Genomic DNA, 21,881 nt, shown 5'->3' on the forward strand with positions numbered 1-21,881 from the left:
GATGGTAACTTTTACTTACCGTCATGAAACACAGACTTGCCAGAATGTTCAGATACTTGCAGTTAAACACTCAAAACTGAACATACAAAACAGACTATTTGACCTATAGAAAGATCAAATTGACCATCCAAATGCAAGATTTGAGTTCTCACTTTCAAATTCAGAAGCATTATTTACCAGTTTTTCTAGAGACATAACATCATATAGAGTTTAGGCTCACAGTTATTTATATCCCATGTCAAATAGCTGCAGATACTAACTCTAGGTACTGCATCTAGAATACGTTTAATTATGAAGAGTTTCACATCAATGCAGAAATTATCCCCCAGTTTTCCCCTTCCCAACCCAAATTCATCAAGTGGATTGTAATGAATGCTTTTGTTATGGAGGAGTATGTCTTAAAGTGTTGGCAAACCAGGGGACTTTGCCTGCAATTCTGAATCATGAGCTTCAGAAATTGAGGGGAAAAAACAACATTATATCTTCAGGTGTTTCTATAGTAGCTTATTTTCTTACCAACAGGAGTGGGTTAGTTATTTATCTTAAATCTGGAACAGACTATTTTTCTTCTGCGGCATAACTTCTATTTGTTAAAGTGTTTCTATTTTCTATTCTAAATTTATTCATAGGTGCAAACATTTGCTTTGATAAGTTGGTCTATAGAATGTTAACTTGTGTTTCATAATGAGTATTCCATTTGCAGTAAAATGGAAGCATTTGATCAAAATTTAGCTTAGGTTAATGTTCTTGGCAATAACACCTTTTTCCTTGAAGAATCATAAAAAGGGCAAGCAAAAGCTATTCAACCATATAAGGGAAACTTGTAAAACAAAAGGATTATTTCTGGAAACTATTTTGTAGTCTTGGTTCAAACTAAGTATAATTGCTTCTCAAACTTATCACTTAGTTCCCTTTTAATAAGAAAAAAAAATCTTTCTGAAAAACTACGTTAGCAACCAAAAACTGGCAACCCAAAGCTCTGACAACAGAGTTAGAAGTACAAATGAATTGAAATAATTTCTCATAATTGTACCAGTAACTATAACAGATTGTATACAATGATAATTCAGCAACCCATTTCCTAAATGCATGGGATGTGAAGGAACGGTTGCATGCATTTTCTTCGGTGATCTTCTCATTTTATGCTAGTTTGGGCTGAAGGAATTGGCTTGCAGAACCCAAAAATTGAACAGGCAAGACTTCACAGAAAAGTATCAGTAAAAACAAGCAAGCAAGTAAGCAAACAACAACAACAAAAAACACCAAAATTAAGATTTCAGGGAAGTATTGTCCTACAATTTTAGTTAATACATGCTTCTATTTGATTTGTGTGTTTTTCATAGGCTCTGGAAGTAATTACTGGCATCTATTTCCAATCCTATCTCAATGACTTCTGTCAACTTCCGATACAAACTTTGGAAAATATGTCAGAAATATCACCTGTGGATCTTTTTTTTTTTTTTTTTTTTTTTAATCTAAAGCCCCGTCCATCTCATGCAGTTCCCCCACCTCAGCCAGTGTAAACTCTCATCATCAGAGCTCTGTAATCCCCTAGGTCATTTGGCAATATTTTTGTCTGTACTGTGATTCCACGATAAGCAATATTGTACAAATAGCAGACTAGATAGAAGTCACCGAAATTTTTTCCAAATACTGATACAGTTCACCTTTCCTCAGGGATGTGGTGAATAGCATGTGCTATATATTATATCTATAATTTGGGGGACACCTTCACATTTTGTTAAAGCTGTTGCAGTTATTCCAGTAATTATCAAAACCAAGAGCATGGATATTGAATCTTTAAAGAGGACAGCAGCTCTCAATAGCAGTTTTAATTGAAAAGTCAGATATGCATCTATGTTGACACTACACACTCCAGTGCAAAGCAAACAACAGTGACAAAAGTAATGGTTGGCCCCCTCTCCATGACAGGACAGCATAGCTTCTCAGAGAAGAAAATCCATGACAGTGAAATCTGCACTCAGATAACTTAGGTAGAACTTTAGCTCTCCCACTGAGCCTGTCTGTGGAGGAAATTCATCTTCCTCTCAAAATGTTTCCCCACATTATAGCTTTAGTGAAGCCTGTGTAAGTTGGTAGTCAGTTATGAGAGTTTCAAGAGTTCACTGAAATTCTAAAGCAAAAGGGGAAAAGGAGATATACAGTTGCATATAAAGTAGGGTTACACATACACAAGCACCAGAGGATGTTGAGCAGATAATATAGCTCTCACACGTGTGTAGTATACAAAGCTTAAGACACTCCATAAAGAAAGTCTAATACAGATGTGTCTGCGACACATGAACAAGGGGCAGAAAGTCTGATAAGCAATAGATGTTAAGGCTGACTACTAATCCACTTCCGTAGAGAACTGCAAAACCAGATCACTACAGCTAGTTAAAAGATCTCCTTCTTACTGATACTGTGAGTACCCAAACACTGTATAAAAATAAATAAAAAATAAAATAAAATGTTCTTCCTGGGGGCTTCTTCCCCAAAAACGGTTAAGTAATCCATCTGCCATAAAACAATGATGCTGGTGTTCTGGAGTGTTCTAGAAACTGATACTTGGTGAACTAGTTTTCTAAGTATAAAATAGCTGAAGAAGTAAGGGAGTATTAGAGAAATAGAAGCATTTTGAAGTTAACTTTGTAATTTTACAGTATAGATTTTAATACTTCCTGACAGCATCTGTTTTCAAAACAAACAGAGCATGCTTAGGAACCACAAGATGGTAGAATCCTTGTTTGTCCCCAGCCTCACCCACAAACTCCTATGTTTTAGGCATTACATTTTATGCATCTGTCAAAAAATAACTTCAAATAAAACCCTGTGTTATCTCAAGAAAATTGACTGTTGTTAGAAATACATAGTTGCATATGTGTAAGTGTGCTTATATACTTCCATAGTTACTGTATTTGTGTGCTGTGCTAACCAGGGACTAACAATAGCATTAAAAGGGATATTCATTGGATAAGGCAAGTCAACTACATAAACAAAAACAGCCAAAGAAAATTTTGAAGTTCCTTATTTGGGTTTTTGCTTTAAACTAATTTTATGTTATCCCAAATCTTGATTGAAAATCCCAGTGAAGAAAAAAAAGGAGGGGGGAATGGGAGGAAACAACTGGTACCCGTTGCTGTTTTAGATTCAGAGTTACCCAGGATTTGCAAAACAATGCCCACAGTGTCCAAGTTACCTATTCCATACATCAGGATGTCTACTGTTTTTAGTGACATATGGAATAATTATTTACCCAGATAAACCTGACAAATTTCTGCTGCCACTTGAGAAGCACCTCAACAGTAAATAAATACATTTTGAAAATCTAACACGGTGAGGGAAAAGTATCCAAGTAAACGAAAGCGATCAAACTCATGAGGGGGAAAGGATGAGAAATAAAAGGGGATTAAGGAACAGATGTACTTACTGTTTGGTTATCTTCATACAGCTTCAAGTCATATCCACTCAGCTCCACACAGAAAATTATTGCTGTAACCCCCTCGAAACAGTGGATCCATTTTTTGCGTTCAGATCTCTGTCCACCCACATCCACCATTTTGAAAGTCAGCTCTTTGAACGTGAACTTATTTTCTACAATCCCTGTGGTCATGTCCCGAGAACGCAGAATATCTTCCACAGTAGGGATGTAGTCCAGTGCTGCAATCCTTTCTAGGTCGTTTAAGTAGTATGCAGCATTATCCTCCAGGTGGTACTCGTTGGAGCGGCAGAAACACTCCTGCACACCTGGATCTGCCCAGAGCCGTTTCATGACTCCCAGAAGCTCAGGGGTGATCTCACCTTTGCTCTCAGCTGGACCTGTCAGGGCAAAGAGCTGCACAGCATCATATGCTCTGTCAGGGTTATGAAATTCTATCTTAAGCGTAGCTAGAGCCCGAATTATGCGTGTGAGGGAGTCAATTGCATTATAGATAATCAGAGGTTTGTATTCCTTGCAAGCCTCCAAATTAAAGCCACCACTGTGAATGATTTTCATCTGCTTTACAATAGTACTCTTCCCAGAGTTGCTGGTACCCAGGAGAAGGAGCTTGATCTCTCTTCGTTGGCGCTGGCTTTCAGAGCGCAGGTGGCGGTCAATCCTACGGGACCGCCGCGCTGCCTCTTTCTCCTCAGAGCTTTGCCTACATCCCATGGTATAGCAGGCTGTTACAGAAAGGGAAGGCTGGAGATTGTCTCAGTTCCCTTGTTTCTCTAAGAAAGATCTGCAGTGTCTATCAGCTCTCGTGCCAGATACACCTTGTACAGGAAAAAAAAATCCAATACCTACTGGTCCAAGAGGTTTGTACTACCTAATTCACTGCCAGCAGGGGTGCAAACATGTGTAGATAGGCAACCACAGAAATAGTCTCTTCAGTAAATCTCATGGCACTCCCCTTTACAGTGCATAAACAGTGGCACATTCCTGTTAATGAAGGGACACTTCCCTTTGCCACAGTTTGGCTAGATCCATCAAATATTCTTTTCTGTTCTGCATAATTATTTTGCTGCCTTCTGTCCAAAGGTAAGGAGCTGCACTTTCACCTTCTCTGTTCTAGCCCTCGTCTTCTAACTGTATTTTCTGGTTGCTGTGGTGATGATGCTGCTAGATAATGTTGACACTCTTTTCAGTGGTGCTGCATTTGTTGTTTCTCTGCTCTCACTTCTTCAGCTGATCCAGTTCAGTTCTGTAAGTCTGTGCTTTCCACCTGCCAAACGAGAGAAAGAAATGAATGAAGTGAGAGACTGCTTCCCTGCTGTAAACTACTCACTGTTTTCTCCTCTTCTAGACTTTGAAACCTTTTATTGTCTCAAATGGAAAACAGAGACAGAAATATATGTAAAGAAAAGCAAAAATTCAAAACCCAGCAATAATGTAGGGACAGCTGAAAATTGCAGACCTAAGAAAATGTGGTTTCTGAACAATAGTAAATCAAGTCTCCTTTTCAGCCTTCTGTGTTTTATTATCTAAACCTACATGAAAACAAACAGTGCTGAGCTGTGTCCCAATTTCTCCCTCAGCAAGAGCTTATGGCAGTGCTTTTCCTGCATGGTCCTGTTCTGACTGGTTTTCCTGAAGTAGAAAAATGAAACAATGACAACTACTTTTCCCAGCCTCTCTATTTATATCAATATGTTGTAGTCAGATGTTCTCCTGAGTTCTCTTTAATCTTTTCTGTTTTCTTTGTACTGAACAGTTAAGTAACTCAATTAGGAAGCAAAAGGAAGTGATTAAGTTTTCTTCATGATTCTATAAAAGAGAGAAAGTTACTGATATTTGCAGAATATGGCAACATATTCCTTCCCCTTGCAAGAATGGAACTGTTAAACCTCCTACCTGCATCATCAATAGCAATATAATACTATCACAAAGTTTGTAAGCTTTTTTCCCTAGCAAACCTACCGTTGGTTAAGCCTCTTCCATTTTTTTCCTACAAAAATTCTGGGAGAGGCAGGAAAAAGTGACCAGAAGGCAAAGATTTCATGAAAAAGAAGCACAGTAAATACTATCCAAAGCAAGGTCTGAAATCTTTGCAGTTACTGTTAGAGCAACTTTTCATTCCCAAATGAGGGTTTAAGCTTACTAGTTGGAACTCTGCAGAAGGAACAGCAGGAAGCAGTTACCTCTCACAATAGGAAACACATTGCTAACAGCTGATTGGTGACAACCTGCCTTTTTTTCTAGGAAGGGCTTGCTGCTCTCACTGAGCTCTGAGCACACTGAGCACCAGAAGTAATGCTTTCCTTATTGTATGCTGGCCCCACCTCACTGTGTATTTGTGTCTGTAGGGTCTCTTCAGTGGGCTTTTTTTTATTATTATTTATTTTTTTTTTACAAACTCGACTGCATGCCACTGAGATATTCTCAGAGGCAGGTTTAACAAAAGGGTCAAAACCTACTAAGGAAATACTATTTCCATTGCATTTTAATAAGACTGTCTCTCAAATCCCACTTTAAATGTTACCCTAGAAAGTCTTTTGAAGTTTTTCCTGCATGAAGTTACTGGCTTTTCAATATAGATGGGATGAAGCAAAAGATGCATACCAAAGAGGATGATTCCACACTAGTAGGAAAGGGACAGAATGATCCAGGTGCTTAATCTTAGCTTTTTTACTATTTACTTATTAGTATTTATGAAGATATCCAGGAATGCGAAGCCTCTACCCAAAAATGACAAACAGAACAATCATTACCGATCCCTTTACATCAGAGGGAAAGGTATAAAGACTGCAGGTTCAGTGGATGAGGTTTACATTTTTTTCCTGAAGTTTCCCAGGACATTCGCCTTGGATTGTTGAGCTTGCTGTCTACCACTCACTCTTAAATACTTTCACTGATTCTATATTTATCTTTAAATCCCTTTCTATCTCTAACCCTGCTTAAGGCAGATATAAAGTTGAACCATTGTAGACCTGGATAAAATTCATGACTACCAGGATGAGTCAGCACAGATCAGGATTGGCACCACTGTATTGAGGAGAGCATTATATTACTGTAAAAGATAAATGGAACTCTGGACACATTCAAGAAAACAATTTATGAAATATTCTAAGAAGTTCTCCAATGTGCCACTCATTCCTGTGACTCCTTCTAATTTCCAGATCACTATGAATGTGCATCTTGCCATAAATGCTTCCAGCATACCTTCTGGGAAGATTGTTGGTAGTTCTGATAGGTTCTCATCTCTTGATTCTCATGACTATACAGAAAAACCAAGATGGATTAGAATTGCCAGCTAGGAATACACAATAGAAGGACATTTCACAAAGAAATAGTGGAAAACGCAGAGAAAGTAATTTGCCATTACACGCAGTCTTTCTATACCTATCAGTATGTAGACTGAGCAGATAGAATCATAGAATCACTAGCATTGGAAAAGACCTCCAGATAATCTAGTCCAAACGTCCACCAACCATCAATATTTCCCCATTAAACCATGTACCTTTGTACAACATCTAAATGTTTCTTGAACACCTCTAGGGACAGTGAATCAACCACCTCCCTGAGTAGCCCATTCCAGAGCTTGAGCACTCTTTCAGAGAAGACATGTTTCCTAACATCCAGTCTGAACATTCTCTGGTGCAACTTGAGGCAATTCCCTCTAATCGTATCACTAGTTAAGCAGAAGAAGAGGCAAAACCTACCTCAGCACAACCTCCCTTCAGGCAGTTGTAGAGGGCCATAAGCTCTCTTCTGAGCCTTCTCTTCTCCAGACCAAACCATTTCAGTTCCCTCAGTCGCTCCCCATAAGACTTGTGCTCCAGACCCCTCATCAGTTTTGTTGCCCTTCTCTGGACGCGCTTCAGGGCCTCAATGACTTTCTTATAGTGAAGTGTCCAAAACTGAACACAGTACTCAAGGTTTGGGGTTGCTGTGGCCAAAGTGCAGGACCCAGCACATAGTCTTGTTGAACTTCAACCCACTGGCCTCAGCCCAGAGATCCAGATAAAATATAGTATCTCACTGCAGAAAATCAATTGTATATTCGTAGGTGTAAACATCCCATCTTTGTCTATTGTCTGGGAAACATCCAACACACTTCAGCAGTATCTAAATACAAGTTATGCTAGTCAATACTATCCACCAGCTAAGCTCATTACCCCATCAAAGCTTATCATGTAGATTTGATCCAAGTCTTTGGGAAACATAAGAATTTACAGTGAACACAGTGCATTCTTTATAAGCCAAGTATTCAGGCCCTGCTTGTACAAAGCTAGATTGTCATCTTTAGTTAATAGCATAGAATTTTGCATCAGCTCAGCTATGATCAAGACCACATTAGAGTACTATTAGTTATTTTATTTTTCCTTTTAACTATGCACATCTTGCTTACTTCAGGAAGTAGGAAATGTGAATCATATAAAGCATTAATACCTAAGTACTATTGACACTTCGTAGGTAATCATGACCTGTTTTCTGAACTGAGTTCAAACCCCATACTAGTGTGAAATGCCAACACTACCGGTACATAATACTGACTGGATCTTGAAGAGATCCAAAAATACAACAGTTCTGACTTGTGCTGATGAAAATAGTAGTGTCAGTGACTGCATATGATCTCCTGTGTTTCACAGTAATTTGACTAAGACCAGAATCTCCCACCACGGTCATTTTAGACAGACCTTTAGACTTCCATAAGGAATGAAACATTACAAGAATAGTACAGTGTGTCTAACAGTGGGTGTGCAGAAAATCCTGGCTGCTAGACAAGGGAGAGAAGAAACAACACACACAGCAGCTGCTTTAGGGACATACAAACATCAGACTCATTTAGAAATTTGTAACACAGCAACAAACTAAAAGCAGTACCCACTCAATACCAGTATCAGTGGTTTGGACACAGCTCAGGTGATGACAGTAGTATAGGTTATGGCTTCATTAGAGTTGTTGTTTAGCTTTTGTCATCTGTTATCGTAGTTCATAGGTGATCTATTCATGAACTAAGACTCACATACCACTGGAAAAGGGGATTACTGTTTCAGAAATCTCAGAGAGCTTAAGGAGGTGATTATTACTTTGGAAAAAAAAATTAGTAAACACTGCATTTGATCATTAATAAGGTGGCAAATTTGGTATTACTTGCCCAACCTTACTGCACACAATACCTTATTAAAACACAAGGAAGTGTTGTTAGTTATCATAGCAGAAGAAAGCTGGAGGAATTTGAAACAAGATGACAATATAGCCTTGTGAAAAAAAAGCCACACAAAAGAGAAAAAGCATGCTTGTACTGAATTGTTCCAATGACAGATATAATGAGGTCCAAATTAGAATCTCTGTAACAAAAACCAGAGAGCCCAGGCACAGATAACAGTGTCCTGAAGACAAGAAGGGTTTTGTTTAAAAAAAAAAATTAAAAAAAACCAACAAAACAATAGGGTGTAAACAACCGGTTAAGAGTCAAAGACTGAAGCTCAAATCCAAGCAAGAGGCAAGTAGAAGGTGCTCCAGTAAATGGAAGCCATGGAAATGAGATTATTTTTATCTGTGATGATGGTTAAGAAGGTACCTTTAACACACCATACAAAAATAAATCACAGTTGTGTTTGCATATTTTAGAACAACAAAACCAGATGAGAGGCAAAAATTTAGGCAAAGATTTGAAAAGAATAAAATCATAGAAGCTAAGTAAGATTTCTAGTGCAAACTGAAAATATAGTCAAACATACAAGCCAAGAAATCTCTGTTTTCGTGAAAAGAACAGGGAAAGGATAGCAAGAGAAGAGTGAAAGGCGTGCTGAGAACATTGGATGGATACATCTTACTATGTCATTTTGGTAGAAAACAACAGAACTCTGTGCAGTGCAGAAAAAAAAAAAGCTGGTAGAAAAGTATTGAGGATTAACTCAGAAGTTGTAAAGATGGGTCTGCACATATGGAATTCAAATACACTAGAAAAATGAAAGGAGGACAGCATAAGTCCATCGTGAAAAAAGACAGCTGGGAGATAAGATTTCTTCCATAATAGTTTTGCTAGAAAGAAAGCCATTGCTGAGCATGAATAAAGGCCAACAGTCAACAAGGTGGAGCTTACCATGAGAGACAAAGTTTTAGAAGCAAAGAAAGCAAAATATGGGAAACGACTTAAATAGAAGTGATCAACACTGAATTCGTGGAAATACTGAGTGAAAGCATGGAATGAATGGGCTGGAAACATGACAGTTCAAGCTGGAAACTAAGCAACAGAGAATAAGAAATGTTTCACAGTGAAATGAAAAAAACCAGAAAAAACAGACATACATTGAATGAGTACACTTGAGCAGCAACTTGTCAACATGAGCTGAAGTCAAAAAAGGAATGTAGGAGTTGCATACTGGAGTTCAGAGAGAGTAATTCAAAAAGCATAAGAAAAGAGCAACATGATGCAGGAGGGCATCAGGGAGCTGATCAAAATGGAAAAGGGTAGAAAAGGAAAGCAGGATTGTGAAAGAATTAAAGCCAGTAAATCTCACGATGATCTAATTCAGGGAAAAATATAAAGACAACCTGACAAATATGTTGAAGATACCATCCTCACAGCAAGTCATAAAAGTGGATAAAAATGCTGTTCCTTGCACAAGAGAAAGAAAGGACAAAGTGGTGTGAATATCAGCATAAGAATCAGTGCTATTATCAAGGATGAATTTGGTGGGTAGTATAGAGAGCAATTTCCACTCTTGTGCCACATAAAAAATTAATCATATGTACTTTATCAAAAAGGAATTGTGAAATTCTTAGGATCCATCTTCACAATCCAAATTAAACATGATATTATCCTCAGAAGGGGAGATGAAGAGTGGAAGAAGTATTAGACCACAACCCAGGACAACAACAAACACACACACGAGGCTAAACAGAATCCAGTGTTCTATGAAATGTGACTCATGGGAGAAGACTTGCATGCTACCAGGCACAGATTACAGCTGCAGCCCACGCATGGTCTCATTCTGCTTCTCTTTTGAAATTTAGAAGCTCTGACAGCCTTACAATTCTGCTGCATGCAAGAGCATCAGCAGGTACACCTCAGACAGCTGAGCCCTTACCACAGTTACTCTCTCTCTAATCCAAAGGAGACTTAAAAAAAAAAAAAAAAAATCACACAAGGTGAAGGAAGTGGTCCATGTTCTGTGTTTGAAGTGAAAGTGCTTTGGGCTTTATCCAAAGAGCAGATGTACTTCCACACAAAACAGTTCTGCAGCCAGAAGTGTTTAACACGTAAGTACAGCATTGTACAATGACTAACTCCTGGTTTAAAAATCTAAGCTGGTAGTTTTTGTACATTTTGCCTTGCCATCTAGATGTATATTAACTTCAGAACATTTTACATATGAGGCAGTACTACAAATGAGTTTAGCCTCGTTTGATAAAGGACAAGAAGCACTCTTCTGGATTAAATTCAGTGCAAGTATCTACAGTTATACTCTTAGCACATTTTTCACAGCTAATCCCCACGAGAGACCAATGTTTCTGAAGTAATGTTAGGTTTTTTTCTTAATCAACCGTGTTTATTCTACTGAGATCAAGAATATTTTTAGTTGGCACTAAACAAGGTTGCAATATGAGTAAAGGAACTCTATTTAGGCAGTTGTGCTGAAATAGCAGCTTATGTTAAGTAACGCTTTGGAATGAGAACATCTCTAGATTTTTCTCAGCAGAATAAATTCCACTGTCAATACTGAAGGGAAAAATAATAATAAAGAACTCCAAACTTATAAAGTGCTACAGTTATGATCTTACCTACCTGTTAAAGGAAAGCTTTTAGTTGACTTCAGTGGGCATTGATACGAGCCTGTACCATGTTTTCAACAGGTGAAAGTAAATTGAATGCTCTGTATTTTAAAATATTGCTGGCAGGATGCTTAACAGTTATTGATGCAGAGAGTTTTACTGATGAAAAAACAGTATTTAGTGAATGATTCATACAGCTTTTGTGTATCAATATCCACACCCTAATAACTTTTATAAGAATAGACACAAATAGTCAAACTTTCAAATCCAGGTTTCTATACAATCTCATAATTTACTGTGTTATTTGGAGGTACAGAAGTGTTATCAGTATTATTGTGATTTAACATTAACTTCTATCTACATGCACATGTTTCAAGCCTGACTTCTGTTGGTATTTACTACGTTTGTTCAGGCTTAGTCAATCTTACACAAACAGAAGACAAATCTGACCATAGAGATTTTTAATCACACTATGACAAAAACAGTCAGGATGTTTGCATACATTCGTAGGGCTATGCACATTTTGTCACTGTCATGTGGATCACTTCCGTATCACTCCACAAATACGTTTTTTCTCTATAACAAAAATAAAAGAGTATATATTGTCTATTGATTAATATTCAGTATTTTTAAATTCAACAGGTAGCAAAATGAGCTGATAAGTCTAGGCACATTTTCAGCAGATTCCTTCCCCCCTAATGATAGATATTATTTTTTATTCCCTATATTCCTGCTAACTCCCTACCCATACCACAGTTTCAGTGTTTTTACTAAAACCTGTGACAGCATCTTCAGTAGTCCCTTAAGCCCTGTCTGCAAATAATCACACTCTCTGGTTGTACAAGTGGCCCTATGCTGAAGCCAGAAAAGTTTCCTTTTTGTATCACAGCTCTACCAGCATTATCTCCTTCTTTATCAAGGTACTCAATCACAGTTCTCTCACCATTTTGTGATCCTTATTTCATTCATTTTGCTTAGATCTTGAATCAAGTAATGAGAACTGATCCACTGTGACATTTAACAGTAAGAAAGAGTAATTTGCAGGGTTTTTTTTTTTTCTGTGTGCAGCAGTCCTAAGAGCTTAAATGAGAGTTTCACATAACAAAGTTACTAAGCTCCCCCAGTACAAGTCTTAACAGCAACATTTCAAACGTCTGCTCTTTTGTTCTCTTTACTCTTTACTCTCAGTGACATCTCTTTTTGACTCAAATAACTGTGGTACTACCTAAAATTATCTTAAAGCTGAAAGGTGCTAATCTAGCCGTTAGTTTATTCATTATTCAGCAGTAAATCCTTAGTTATTCAATTCTCATTTCTAGTATTAGGAAAAAAAAAAAGAAAAAGAAAAAAAAACCTACTTGCGGTATCACTGTGTCACAGTACTAAAATAGCACATAAAGCTAAAATTTTACCACTGGATTCCTAGCTATTCTAGTTGGCGTTCTACACTTTACACCTATGAGATACGCAAGAAAAAAAGCTAAGAGTTTATTTATTTTTTCTCACTAAATATCCACTGTTGTAAAAACAATTAAGAGAAACATAGTTGGGGTAAGAAATAATATATATGCTGGCAGTTATTCAGAATGTATCCATACCTCAACACGAAGGTCATACACAAGTTTCTCAGTAAGGCACAGCAGGTCAAAACAGTGCAAAAGCTATTGCAGCTGGACGTCTTCCAGCTCCCAAATTCACTCTAACCCACAAAGCAAGTTTACCAGCTATGGGGCAATACTCACAATACATAACAGAATGACAGTTTGTCTTCAAAACTATGTCAAGTGTATGAGGACAGCTTCTGAGACTACTCAGATTACTCAGCAAAAGTGGGGTGGGGAGTTTTTTTGTTTTCAGCTGTCCATTTTTTGATACCTTCAGTTACATATCATACCAGTTCTAGCCTGATAACACCTTGCAGCCTTTCAGGATCACTGTGCTTAGAAGTGTAGATTCTGATATGCTATGGTTCATTTAGACCATACCTCAACACTTTTAAGTTGAGATCTCACAGCCAGTGTTGTAACTAGGAAAAGATCACAAGTAGTGCCTCTTAGCACCTTTTACAACTCTTAAAAATTTGGTACATTTTTCCTCTTGTGATACTGAAAAATTCCTCATGGAATTTACTTAGATGAACTACTCATTATGCAGTATCAACCCCAAAAGTTACAAACATCCCCAAAAACAAGAAAAATAAGATGTCTTAACTCTACAAAAATTCCAAATAAGACACCTTCCCACCTCAACTAAAAAGAGACAAAAGAAATTACTAACCCCTTCACCCATCTGAATGCAATTTGAGTTTTGTTTCAAGTTCTACCAGTTGGCGGCAATCCCATTAAAAGGCAATGCTGCTGAAATCCACGTGCAGTCTCATCTCTATCTTTTGCACAAAGTGCTTTAGATGGAAAATTGGAAGCACCTCCTATTATCCCTTTGTCTTCTGAGGGTTCCATATGTTAGGGAAATATCCACTACAAGTTTTAAGTAGTTTTGTTATTTTAGAGATACAGGAATAACACAGAAGTAGCAGAATAAAAAAAAAATAGAATGTTAATGCAATGTTGATTTTGTCTTGCTGACTTTTTGGAGACAATTTTTGTCAGTCCTTAAGAAGGAGGAAAAATTTTAGTTTGTGTTACTCGTATCCATCATCAAGTAGTGTAAATGACTGCTCTTTACAAAAATAACTTCAACTGCCCCTTCTCATCTGTTGTGCTGTTTGCAAAAGAGAGCTTCTCCATCAAGGTGAAATATAACTTTCTGGAATCTTTTAGTCTAGGCCTTGTGCTGTTTGTATTCTGTTGATCTCCACCTGCCTCCGACCAACCCTAATAAAAGCTGGATAAATTATTTGTAGAGAAAAATAGGATTTCATAGGGATTTTATAACAAGATAAGTCTGAAATACCCTTTTAAATTACATTTTTAAAAATACGGAATCTACAGTTGATTCTGACTAAACAGATGCAGACATCCTATGTGAAGACAGATAATAACCAGCGTGTCTAAAAAAAATTCCATTTGCACATCATCTCTCATTGCTGAATATGAACAGCGCTGCTACAGACTGACAGCATTCCATCTGGTCTCCGTTACAAAAACGTTTATTTAACACTCCTTTACAAGCACCTTATTATTTTCTTGAATTGATTTGTTTGTGTAGGATTTTGATGAGTTCTGTGAATAATTCTTGACTGATAAACCATGAGAACATTAAGTATCTGGAATTCAAAAGTACTGTTATGTAGATAACCTTTGATTAATTGTGGACTACGTATATTTGGAAACAAGCAACACCAGAATGAGACACTGTCCAAATACACCAAAATACTGTGTTTGAGCAAGACAATAATACATGCAAAATTCTCTCAGAAAATATTTTCTTGTTTCATCATGAAGTAGGTGAATTTTTGGAACTGTACACCTTCTATATGTAATTCTCTCTGACATGTACAAACATAGGCAAAGCAAGTTAGAGTTTTATTTTAAAATTTACCTTTTCAAAATAATTAATATATTTGCCCAGTGTTATTCAGTATTGTTTTGCTGACTACGCAAGGCAGGACAGTTTAAATGGCATTTTTATTAGTTTTGATCAGAAGACAACAATATTCAACAATAATTTGACAGCAAGAGAAAAATGTCTCAGTTACTTTACTCCAAAGTTATTTTCAGTGAGGGCTGAAAAGTCACACTATCAGCAGAAGTTCTTACGTTCACTCAGATTTTTAATCAAATTTAGCTTTTCTTGATTCTGGCAACCGAACTTAAAATTTGTCTCCAGTAAGCTTTTTCAGAATACAACAGGGACGGATCTCTAGCATAATATAAATTCTTTAGTTTATACTTACAGCTGAATATGGAATGGGAACTACATTGGCTTTCATAGGCAGTGACCTGTAATTTCCTGCTAATGAAAAAGAACAAGAATTGTTGCCTTTTCAGTTGGTCACTGCCCTGATAATATGATTTTTTAAACGCAGATATTTTCTTAAACAAGGTTTTTTCCTGCATTTCAGAGATAGTTCTACAGATGATACTAATTGTTCATTGCTTGTCCATCTTATAAGTACTTTTTTGTAGATTACTATAAACTTCCAGTCAGCCTTTTCCATTTGATTCTTATGAAAGACTGGAGGCAATGCATAGAAGTAATTTGGACTGTAGAATCATGAGAGAGTACCTTACTCTCTGGGTATTCACTTTTATGTCACTTGGGTTAAATTCTCCCAAAATAAAATACCATTACTGTTAGAATGATTCAGAGAGCTTGGTAAGAAGGAAGACGATTGTTCTGCTCACTGAGAACTTCATCTTTATTTGTTAATTAAGTTCACCGCACACTTAGAGAGTTCCATGTGACTGAGTGTTCAACTTTAAAGTTTTTAGTATTTTCGTTACATTAGGAGTTACTCATTTCTTTTAGATCAATTCTTACAAAAATTATCCTGCCTCAATGTTTTCCAGATTAGGATATTGCAGCATTTTTAATTCAGCATTCATTGTTTGCCAGTATCAGAAGACACAAATAAAAAATAATATGAATTAGCCAAAAATACAGAGAACTTCATGTAGTTCTACTGTACCATGCTTAGTTTAAAATCTGATTTTGGGGAAATGTTTTTTCATGATCCAGCCTTCATTTTAGAGCTGTCTGAACCTCAGCATGAATTACAAGTTTCCAGGTATGATCCCAGGAGGCCACTGGCAGTGGCTTTTCCTAGTATCCTTGGCTGCAGAAGGGAGAAAAAGTGCAGAGTTGCTAAACCAACAACACAAATGTGGAGAGAGGCTTCTTGTCACAGACCAGGGGAATATTCTCTATAAGCACTGAATTTTAGTTTATAACTCACTTGCGCTGGCTCAGAACAGAACTATAACAGAATCAATAATGAAATCATTTGTCTTGGTGGTAGGTTATTAGTTCACCAGTGTTTTGACTTCTACTTCATGGAATTGTTTGGCACGGCAGCGTACAATTAGTCCTCTCTGGGAAAACAGAGAATTGTGATCTGCAGTGTTAAACGACATAGATTCCTTCCTCTTGTTGATGTTGATATCTGATATTTTCATTTTTTTTCAGACCACTGTATATTTAATTGACCTGTGGAAGTAAAGAATACTGTACTGATATAGGAGCTGTGCATGTCAGCCTGAAGTCTGACCACATTTGAAAGAACAAACAATCTTCTGAATTAGTATGTTGTTGTAATTACTATCCTGTTGACGTTCCTATAACTTGAAAACATTAAAGAAAAGCTTCAGTATTCTATTTCTCTCTATGAACACCTATGCAAAAAAATACAAACTTTACACACCCGTGTAATCACAGTCATGAGGCAAAGTTCAGATCTGCTTTTGGGAATGTTCACAGCAAAAAACATAATCAGAGGACTTATGCACATCTAGTCAGGGAACGGAAATAATATGATAATAGAACAATTGTTCAAATTTGAAGTAGGCTAACCTTAGAATTTTAAATACCATCATAAATGTCACTGAATTACAAATTAAGGTAAGTTTATCTGTTCATGAACATAAATGGATTGAAAAGGAGGTAAAAACATGTCTCTGAAATTACTGATTAAGGAGAGATTCTACCATTACTGAGCAATACAAAATGAAAGCACAATACCTTCTTACCAATTATAAAAGAATAAAAGTATCTGCCAGGTGCAAAATGGTTTCTATTTTAGCATGCTGACTACCAAACTTAAAAGGCCAGGTAGTGAAAGTCATCCTGAGAGAAAATCTCCCTACCAAGAACCAGTTGGAACAAACGTTGAGGGACATTGTCAACTCACTGGCAGTACAGAGAAACGCTCTAGTGCAACAGTGTTTACAATGCATTTCATTAATATCATAAGCACTATTTTACTAATAGATTTTAATGCTTTAAGTTATATTTACAATATATGAAAAAAATTGTAAGTAGTATTGGTTTGAATCTTCTGCCATTACATAAATATCAGGGACAGTCAACAGCTGCTACAGTTTATTTCCCCTTAAGACATCCAGACAGAATATATTCTGCATATATGTATAAATTGATAATATACCTCTATATCCAAATAAAATAATAATTTGTTCATACATTCTAAATATTCAGATATTATGACATGGATTGGTAGATACCTGAAGAATAAACTTTTTATTTAAAAAAAACCACAACACATTAACATGAATTGTACTATTTTAAGCAAGACAATCTCCTTGATAGCACTTTTTATATGATTCTTTTGAATCATGTATGTATTTATCTTTTAAAGGAAGATTTTTAATAACCAGGTACTTACCCTCTCCAAACAGCAAGCCCTCTCATAGCTAAACATCCAGCTGTGTTTTTGTTACCGTGCCATGACACTTCCATCAGAATTGATTACAATTCAGTTTCATTGTGTTTTTTCTTTTCACAACACAACTGTGTCAACTGTGTTTGTGTATCAACACTTGATATGCTGTCTGTGTTTGTGTCAATGCATTTTGGGAAGATAAAGGTAGTCATCCTAAATTGTCTCAATAAGGTTTGAAAATACAGAAAGCAGGCATACAAAACGAGAGTTGAAACACACTGGGCATACATGCTGTAAGTACTGCCTGGATAAAAGACCTAGGTTACTTATACTGTTTTAGTGGAGCCCTTAATCCACAGTAAAATAGCATCGTAAAGATACAGGTAGAGGACAAGGAGAATGTGCTAACCTACTCACTATCAAAGAAAATAAGTTTGTTAAGTAGGAGTAGTAAAATACGAAATATGGTGAAATATCTTGAAAATTACCTAGAAATTGGTTAAATTATACAATTTTTATCCGTTATATTTTATAGTATACAGTAAGAATAGAAATCATCTGTCCAGATTTAGCATGTGCATGTAGGTGGCTACCCCTGAGCTTGTCAACTCTGTGCATCCTTTGTAACCAGTGGGGACAATTATCATGTCCAGAGGACAGTTAGTCTAAGATAGTGGTCAAAAAGTAGTTTGATTAACTGCACTGCAGGAATCTATTTTTCTCTCCATTAGCTATAAGGGAAACCTAACCAACTAACTCATACGTACGTGACCAATTATAAGTATCTGAAAGTGATGAGAATAATCCCTCCACCTCCCAAGTCCAGGGCATTACTGTTGCATAAATCGACTGTAAAAATATCAGGTTAAGAAGATGTAGTTCCTAAGAAACGATTATTTGCTTTCTGTGTCTTATCATTCTTTTTCACATCTCATAACTTTACATGTATGTCAATCTCATTCAATTTTGAATGAGCATATAATGACAAGTTTTATTTGTCACCGCACTGTATGGACCGCCTTCTGAATTGTGTACACTTACTGGTTCCCAAGTGTGCAAACTATGCAGAGAAAAATTTTGCTAACATTCCTATCGGCACAGGAATATAATGGCAAAATGATGAATACTTAGAATTTGAACTCAGCTTTTCAAATTTGCCTCTTTATGTCTTCCTATTGGCCAGCATGATCACTGGTAATTTCACAGGCTATTTCTGTAGCATAGAATTGTCTGGAAATGTTCTCATACTTGTCTTTTTGATGTGATGACTAAGCAATCTAGACCAGAAACAGCCCTCTGGTGTAAGGGGCTTAGAGATAAAACAAGGGCAGAGGAAAATAGAATTTGTTGAATAAAACCATTACATGTCCAATGCTGAATTTAAAAAAATGGGACTCTGGGACAGTTTCTGCTGAACTATGGATAATATTTTGAGCAGCAGAAGTTAAAAAAGAAACAAAACAACAACAAAGAAAGCTGCAGCCTTCTGAAGTTTTGCCATGTGTTTTCTTAGTTATGGTTTTAAATTTATGTAATAGTAACAAATGTTGGGAGCCTATGCTAGAAATGGTGGCCCATCAATAAGCTGTTTCTTCCATCCTACTTCACTAATATTCTCCAGTGTTAGTAAAGAGCAACAGTTGAGAAAGAACCATATTTTTCTTTATAGTTCTCATTTCAAAGGTTAAATTATGTTCTTGATTACAATGGCATAATGCTAGGATAACTTAAATTGCTAATTTATGGCAACTCCTGATTTAATTGCAGAATAAATAACAGCTGAATTTGACCCTTCTGCATCATATTCTTTGTATTCTATGTATCTGAAATTGCAAGAGGACTGTGAGAATAGAACCAATTTTAGTTGGTTTGGATCAGACTAGTTATTTCCAGTTATTATTCTTTCATCAATATGGCAGATGAAATTTGGGCTTCTTAAATACTGATTCTGTATAGCTTAATAAAAATATTAACTTTTAATATAATAAAAATTATAGGTCAAATTCTCCTCTTAAGTAGACTGGGGTGAATCTATTATAACTATTAATGAATGTGGTTTTATTTTAGATATACTGGGGATCACAAGAAACAAAAGCTAAAATATTTTAAATAATTTTTAAATAAAAATAAAACATAATAGTATTTCTAAATATGCCAATATTTTGATTTTGAAGGGCTTTGATTTAAAAGTTATCATAGATAAATGAGTTAATTACTTCCCGTAGTAAGGTGTTATGGCTGAAGGTAAGTAACCTCAGTGAGTATTTTACAATAACCCTGAATTTTCACAGTAAGAATAATATTGCAGAATCATAGAATCACTAAGGTTGGAAAAGATCTCTAAGATCATCTAGTCCAATCATCCACCTACCACCAATACTTCCACTAAACCACGTCTCTAAGTACATCTGCCCTTTCCTTAAATACCACCAGGGGCGGTGACTCCACCACATCCCTGAGCACTCCTTCGGAGAAGAAATTCATCCTAATATACAACCTGAACCTCCTATGGTGCAACTTGAGGCCATTGTCCCTTGTCCTGTTACTGCTACATGAGAAAAGAGGCCAACCCCCACCTCGGCACAACCTCCTCTCAGGCATTTATAGAGAGCTATAAGGTCTCTTCTGAGTCTTCTCCAGATTGAACCATCCCAATTCCTTCAGCCACTCTCCATCAGACTTGTGCTCCAGACTCCTCACCAGTTTAGTTGCCCTTCTCTGGACATGCTTCAGGGCCTCAATGTCTTTCCTGTAGTGAGGGGTCCAAAACCGAACACAGCACTTGAAGTGTGGCCTCGCCAGAGCTGAGTACAGGAAATGATCACCTCCCTGTTGCTGCTGGCAACACTATTTCTGATACAAGTCAGGATGCCATTGGCATTCTTGGCCACCTGGGCACGCTGCTAGTTCATGTTCAGCCAAGCATCAACCAACATCCCCATGTCCATTTCCTATACACAGCTTTCCAGACACTCTCCACCAAGCCTGTGGCATTGCATGGCATCGTTGTGGCCAAAGTGCAGGACCTGGCACTTAGTCCTGTTGAACTCAGCCCACAGATCCAATCTTTCTAAGTCCCTCTGTAGGGCCTTCCTACTCTCAGGCAGATCAACACTTTCCCCCAAGTTGGTGCTGTCCTCAGACTTAGTGAGGGTACACTCAATCCCCTCATCCAAATCATCAGTAAAGATATTTAAACAGAATGAGCCCCAGTACCTGCCCCTGGTGAACACCACTTTGTGACTCATGGTTAAATGATTAATACTTTGGTAAACTGATAATTCACAAGTTAGAGTTTCTGACTCCAGGAAAGTCTTAGTGAATTTGTCATTTAGACAGTGACCTCACTGAAATCTGCTATCAACACTGTTGATCCTAGAGGGCATGGGAGAATCTGATCAGTGAAATGCTGCATGCTAGTATTATCCTGGACCGTCCCACTGACAGCAGGGACAAAACTTCCAGCGAGTCCCATGGAAGCAGGACCAAGTCTTTACACAGGGTTAGTTAGATTCAACTCTCATTTTCAGTTACATAAATCTGGAGAATATCTTCTGAAGTAAGTGGAATCATGGTGATTTAGCCCAGAAGAACTGAGAGCGATTTTCTTTAATTAGGTGGTGGTGGAGAAAAGATATAACTCCTTTATGTTACCTCATTGCTACGTATCAACCAAGGCTCTATCTGCTGTCAAAATCATTATCTGCTTAAGTTGGAGAGGAAAAGCTGACTTCACCATTTAAGGATTTAAGCTTTTATTGTCCTCTGAATTTTCTGTTATCCTTATCCCTCTGCTTATCCCCTTCCCCACATCTCAGCAGGTAGATTCCCTTAAGAAGAAGAAACACATTTCTTTTTTCTGCTTCAGTCTAGATTTCTTAATATCTAATGTACCTTTTCCATGAACGTGTAATCCAAACCGAGACAACCAGAAGTCTTTCACTTCACTCCTCCAGAACTATTTTTCTAGTTATTTTTAGAATACCATAGTTAAATTCAAGCCCAAGGCCTGTAGCTGAAACACCAAGCTGCATCAAAAGCCTGATATGTCTGATTGCAAGGCAGTAGTGCCTCCCAAAGAGCCAGCTCTGTCACCAGCGGTCAGTGAAGTTGCGAGAACATAATCCTCAGACAAGGTGGAACATTCTTCATGCAGCAGAATCTATTCACCTCTGTAAGGCCCGCTGCCAGAATGAAATCTGCGGCCCCACATGGAATCAATCTGCCTTTCTGAGGGCATGCATGTGCACACAGAAGTGCGGTTCTTTGAAAATGCAAGTCCGTGCTTTAGTAGTAGAAGAAAGGAGATTTTATCCTAAATACCCCGTATATCTGAGATGTTTTCTCTTGATTTCACTTGTCACTGGCTTCCTGAAG

General features: G+C 37.2%; 2 protein-coding genes across 5 annotated transcripts in view; one reads left to right on the forward strand and one right to left on the reverse strand.

Moving 5' to 3' along the window:
- The window catches only part of RSPH14 (radial spoke head 14 homolog), a 77,994-nt gene that overhangs the window by 32,384 nt on the left and 23,729 nt on the right, over window positions 1-21,881 (forward strand). The window lies entirely within an intron of this gene.
- GNAZ (G protein subunit alpha z) overlaps window positions 1-21,881 on the reverse strand; it is a 46,415-nt gene that overhangs the window by 22,973 nt on the left and 1,561 nt on the right. For both annotated transcript variants that reach the window (XM_001232444.6, XM_040648134.2), the window contains one exon: window positions 3,431-4,706. In XM_001232444.6, the coding sequence (XP_001232445.1) occupies window positions 3,431-4,153 (723 nt within the window). In that variant the 5' untranslated portion in view covers window positions 4,154-4,706. The remainder of the gene's footprint in view (window positions 1-3,430; window positions 4,707-21,881) is intronic.

This window comes from Gallus gallus, chromosome 15 (assembly GCF_016699485.2).
Source record: "Gallus gallus isolate bGalGal1 chromosome 15, bGalGal1.mat.broiler.GRCg7b, whole genome shotgun sequence".
Taxonomy (NCBI): domain Eukaryota; kingdom Metazoa; phylum Chordata; class Aves; order Galliformes; family Phasianidae; genus Gallus; species Gallus gallus.